The sequence below is a fragment of the Electrophorus electricus genome, unplaced genomic scaffold, assembly GCF_041902795.1.
Source record: "Electrophorus electricus isolate QZ-2024a unplaced genomic scaffold, ASM4190279v1 Scaffold210, whole genome shotgun sequence".
In the NCBI taxonomy this organism is placed as follows: Eukaryota; Metazoa; Chordata; class Actinopteri; order Gymnotiformes; family Gymnotidae; genus Electrophorus; species Electrophorus electricus.
This window is the reverse complement of record NW_027658490.1, coordinates 22,501-27,342: the sequence shown is the minus strand read 5'-3', so window position 1 is coordinate 27,342 and position 4,842 is coordinate 22,501. Positions and strand designations below refer to the sequence as shown.

Sequence of the window (4,842 nt, the reverse complement as noted above, 5' to 3'; positions counted from 1 at the left end):
TCTCAGGGTGTCCTGTGTAACACTGTGGCGTCACTACTGTAACAGTTCTCTGGGTGTGTAACACTGTGGCGCCACTACTGCAACAGTTCTCAGGGTGTCCTGTGTAACACTGTTGCGCCACTACTGTAACAGTTCTCTGGGTGTGTAACACTGTGGCGCCACTACTGTAACAGTTCTCAGGGTGTCCTGTGTAACACTGTTGCGCCACTACTGTAACAGTTCTCTGGGTGTCCTGTGTAACACTGTTGCGTCACTACTGCAACAGTTCTCTGGGTGTGTAACACTGTGGCGCCACTACTTTAACAGTTCTCAGGGTGTCCTGTGTAACACTGTTGCGCCACTACTGTAACAGTTCTCAGGGTGTCCTGTGTAACACTGTTGCGTCACTACTGTAACAGTTCTCAGGGTGTCCTGTGTAACACTGTGGCGCCACTACTGTAACAGTTCTCAGGGTGTCCTGTGTAACACTGTTGCGCCACTACTGTAACAGTTCTCTGGGTGTGTAACACTGTGGCGCCACTACTGTAACAGTTCTCAGGGTGTCCTGTGTAACACTGTGGCGCCACTACTGCAACAGTTCTCTCCTTTTCATGATCTTTGTTTTCCTGATTGGACCCTCAGCTGGATGGCGACACAGCGACTGCACAGACTCCTGATGGGCGGTAATCCAACTTTGGGTTTACATGTGAGATGATACACTTGATCCAGGCATGCATATGTGTCTGCGTGTGTGTGTGTGTGTGTGTGTGTGTGCGAGCGTGTGTGTGAGAGTGTATGTGTGTGTGTGTGTGTTTCTGTGTGTGTGTGTGTGTGCGTGTGTGTGTGTATGTGTCTGTGTGTGTGTGTGAGTGTGTGTGTGTGTGTGTGTGTGTGTGTGTGTGTGTGTGTGCGTGTGTGTGTCTGTGTGTGTGTGTGTCTGTGTGTGTGTGTGTCTGTGTGTGTGTGTGTGCGAGCGTGTGTGTGAGTGTATGTGTGTGTGCGTGTGTGTGTCTGTGTGTGTGTATGTGTGTGTGTGTGTGTGTGTGTGTGTGCGTGTGCGAGCATGCCTTGGTTAACAGGATGTGTTTTGTACAGCAACACAGGCAGAGGGTCATCTTCAGGTCAGAAGGAAGTGCATAGTATGTTAGTTATTTAAGAAGAAACTTGAAACTGCCACAGAGCTGCCACACTACTGCAAATGGACCCGAACAGACATCCCTTTCAATAACACATGACTGACATCAATGCTTCCCTAAACACGGCGGGACCCTGGCCGACCCTGACAGTAGTTTAAGATACAGTGCACATCAAGTCAAGGTAAACACTGATTGATTTCCTGGCTGCCTGATACTGCTCTGGGATCAGTGGTATCAGCACTTCTGTGCAGGTGATTAATTACAAGGACAAAATTTTCCCCATCAGGTTAAAAGCTGACGGAGAGCAGTGCTCCGAAAGAAACTGATTGTGTCACTGCAAAAGTATGTGGAAGGCCATCCATCGCAGCCATTCTCCCGCCCCACCCTCTCTGGACCGGAGACACTCCAAACACTGGTAACAGTATATGAAGCACTTTTAATTTATGCAGATTAAAACAAGCAAACAGAATTCTTTGCAGGTAAAAAAGAAAGTTAGTAGAAATCGAACAAACGTCCCGTCAGCGATGATGCCTTTCCATTATAGGTGGTTATCTCCATGAAGAAATGTGACAACGAAGAAAAAGGAATTAGCATACCATTTAGAAAACATGAAAATGACATTTAGACAAATGAACAACAATTAGATAAGAATAATACTCATCTGTGTGACTTCCTGTTTAAATCTTAAACAAAACAACAACATGAAATATGCTCATTGTATTCAAATTATCAAAGTCTTACAGTTATAAAAAGGTAGTGATAAAGTGTGCTTGGACTGTCCTTCTTCAGACCTCTTCTACATGTTAAAACGATGCTATGCAGAAACGCAGGGTTACAGCAGAGCGAGCTAACACTGCATTGTCATAGTTCAATCTACAAAAGCTACACAGACATACAATATATGCTGAGTGTACAACAAAAACACATATTCCGACCACTGCTAACAGCTCAGTCAACACAAGCCTGAAAGAGACACAAACACCTTTGCCAGACACCAAAGTGTCTACGTGTTGATTGTCTGGACTTTGTCTGATGTGCCTTTTTTTTTCTTCTGTTCCGGTGGACGAACATCCTAAACACCAGCGCGGGGCCTCAGCATGGGATCTCGGTGAGGCACAGGGCAAGTGCTGAATCAGCACAGCAGACAAAGCTCTCCAGATCACGCAGGACACGGGTCCCGTCCGCTGGGACGCAATCGACCATGCAAAACAAATGAAATGACAACGGAGAAGACGACGCTGGATGAAGACCATGCAGCAAAGCCAGGCATGGCCCCAGACGATCCACAGGAGTCACGTTAGAGAGCAGACTGCCTCTCTAACAACTTTTTTAAATGTTTCTCCATCCCACAGATGCAGTGGTGATGCCCACAAGGGCATGGAGGAGCGTTTACAGAGCTCTGGTGTCCACACCAGCGAGCATGAGCGTAGAGTCCCCGTTAGACCTCAGGATGAATCGCTGGGAGTTTATTTTTGAATGACGCTTAAGATAAAACATCGAAAAAAGCAATGCACAAAGCCAAAAAACAAAAGAGAAGAAGGCATGGATTAGTCGCAGTGGAGCGCTGGGCGTACAACTCCATGCTTAGTAGTCATCGTAGGTGTTGACGTCTGTGAAGTAGGCATTGGTGTATGTTTTTGCAGCAAGCTGGGGATTAAAGTACTTATTCCTTTCCTCCAGAATCAAGTTATTCTTATTGAAAGCCTGTGAATGAGAAAGCGAGAAAAAACAGTATAAGGTAAATAATAACAAATGACACAAAAACAACAAACTTTACAGAGAAAGAAAACATTTCCCAACAGCATTCCAGGCAACAGACAGGCAGCAAAAGTAAAAATGGCTGACAAAAACCATGACAGCAAGTGAACTGGTACTCTTAAAAATGGCCAGACCTTGGGACACTGAAATTCTGAAGTAGTCATTCAATTCTGCCCTACGGCGGATATGGGTGACTGGTCTCTGTGGGAGCCAGATGATTCCCACATCTGCAGTCTTTTGAAAGGTTTTCAATTGTAATATTTTCAAACGCCCCACAGAGAGCAGTTCTTTGACTATTGATTTGTGAAAGAGCTGTGTTCCACAGCTGACTAGAGTTAGTGGTTAGCATGCTTTACCACAGCTTGAACACATCTTGTGCTATACCAAACACTAGCGTTGCAACAGTACTTGTATTTTTCCTGAACCGCCATGGTGCACATTACAGTTCAGTGCATGCAGAATACGTGGAACCTAATAATCCTCCTAAAACCTTAACACATTAACGAGTTAGCAGCATGCTATGCTAAACTTAGCTCAAGCTCATTGGTGTTGGTCAAAAACTTTGGGCTCCCAGTGAACTACTGGTGAGCGAAGATGGTGTGTTGGTGTTGTATAGGATGTGTGCAGAAACACATGAACATACTAATGTATATTCAGCACTATTACCAAGAGGTGTCAATCATTTCATATTTACATTTATGAGCACTGAGCACTGGGAGCTGCTCTTATCCACAGCGAGTTTTGCCCAAATACAGCAGCTACATATGATCGCAGACAGGACCAAAAACATTACCAAAGCAACCAGCATTTCACTGGGTTTGAGCATTAAAGGTCCTGTAGCATTTTCTCTCCTTACTCCAAATGCTTTATTAGCAGGACATGTCTGATCATCTTCATACTTCAGTCCAACGTTCATTGAGCACTGCAGAGTGCATAAAATAACCTCTAAATTTGACATTTTTTGTATACTGCCCCCTAACGACCATTTAGGAATTACACTTTATTTGGTGTTATCTTTGATGTCATAGATAGGACTTATTGACTATAGCGAATCATAAGCTACCTTATATTGCATATTCACGAGCTGTGAACTCATCTGCCCCTCCCACACTCCACTCACTCTGAACAGAGATGGTGCACGCACACAAATGCTCAGTGTTTGGATGCAAGTGGGGGAAAGGTCACTCTCTACATTTTATTTTTAAAAAAAGAGACCAAATCAAAATGGCTCAGATTTCTTTCTGGGGTTGAAGTGACACCCAGTTCCAGAGTTTGTCGCAGGCATTTTACTGTGGACTCATTTGAAAACGGCTCAGTGCAGCTCCGGATTTGACAGTAAACCCAAACTGAAGGCAACAGCTTTCCTGACACTTCCTAGAGGCAACATGGATGATAAGGTGGTACGTCTTTATTTTTAAATAAGTCATTGTTTTCATTTGACACTTTATACAATAATGTAGCAAGTGATGAGAATATAACTAAATGTGCACAGGCTATGATTTGCTAATTTTATGTAATTTAGCTCATATACAAATGTCATTTTTAAAAGTGCCATTGACTTTCTCACATTTAGCTCCTGCCGTGTGCTCAAAGCCTGTTCGCTAATAGAAGCTAGCTCGCTAACATTAGCTAATAACTTTAAAGTACGAGTGATCAATAAGTAATAAATAATGCACAGATGATACCACTCTAAATATGTTCTTAAAAAATGAATAAATTAACCAGAGAATATGATTATCTTCTATTTAAACACGACAGATTCCGCTGTTGACCGAGACCCCTAACAGCCTTTCACCTCTTCAGGTTCCGACAATTAAAGTCGAGTTGATGTGATCCTACTTCCTGCGCCACACTGACTAAGTGGGGGGCTACGTTTGACACTGAGGCTGTCAATCAATCTGTGGTGCCCACACAGCAGAATGGTAAATGGTAAAATGGTAAAGTGTCATTTTAGAGTAAAAGGAAATGG

The 4,842-nt window shown here is 43.7% G+C and overlaps 1 protein-coding gene across 1 annotated transcript in view; it reads right to left on the bottom strand.

Annotated features, from left to right (window-relative positions):
* Positions 1 to 1,531: 1,531 nt before the first annotated feature.
* Positions 1,532 to 4,842, bottom strand: part of LOC145655306 (semaphorin-5A-like) — a gene marked incomplete at its 5' end in the record, with an annotated part of 21,781 nt that continues 18,470 nt past the window's right edge. The window contains one exon of the mRNA XM_081708946.1: positions 1,532 to 2,819. Within this exon, the coding sequence (XP_081565072.1) occupies positions 2,700 to 2,819 (120 nt within the window). The remainder of the gene's footprint in view (positions 2,820 to 4,842) is intronic.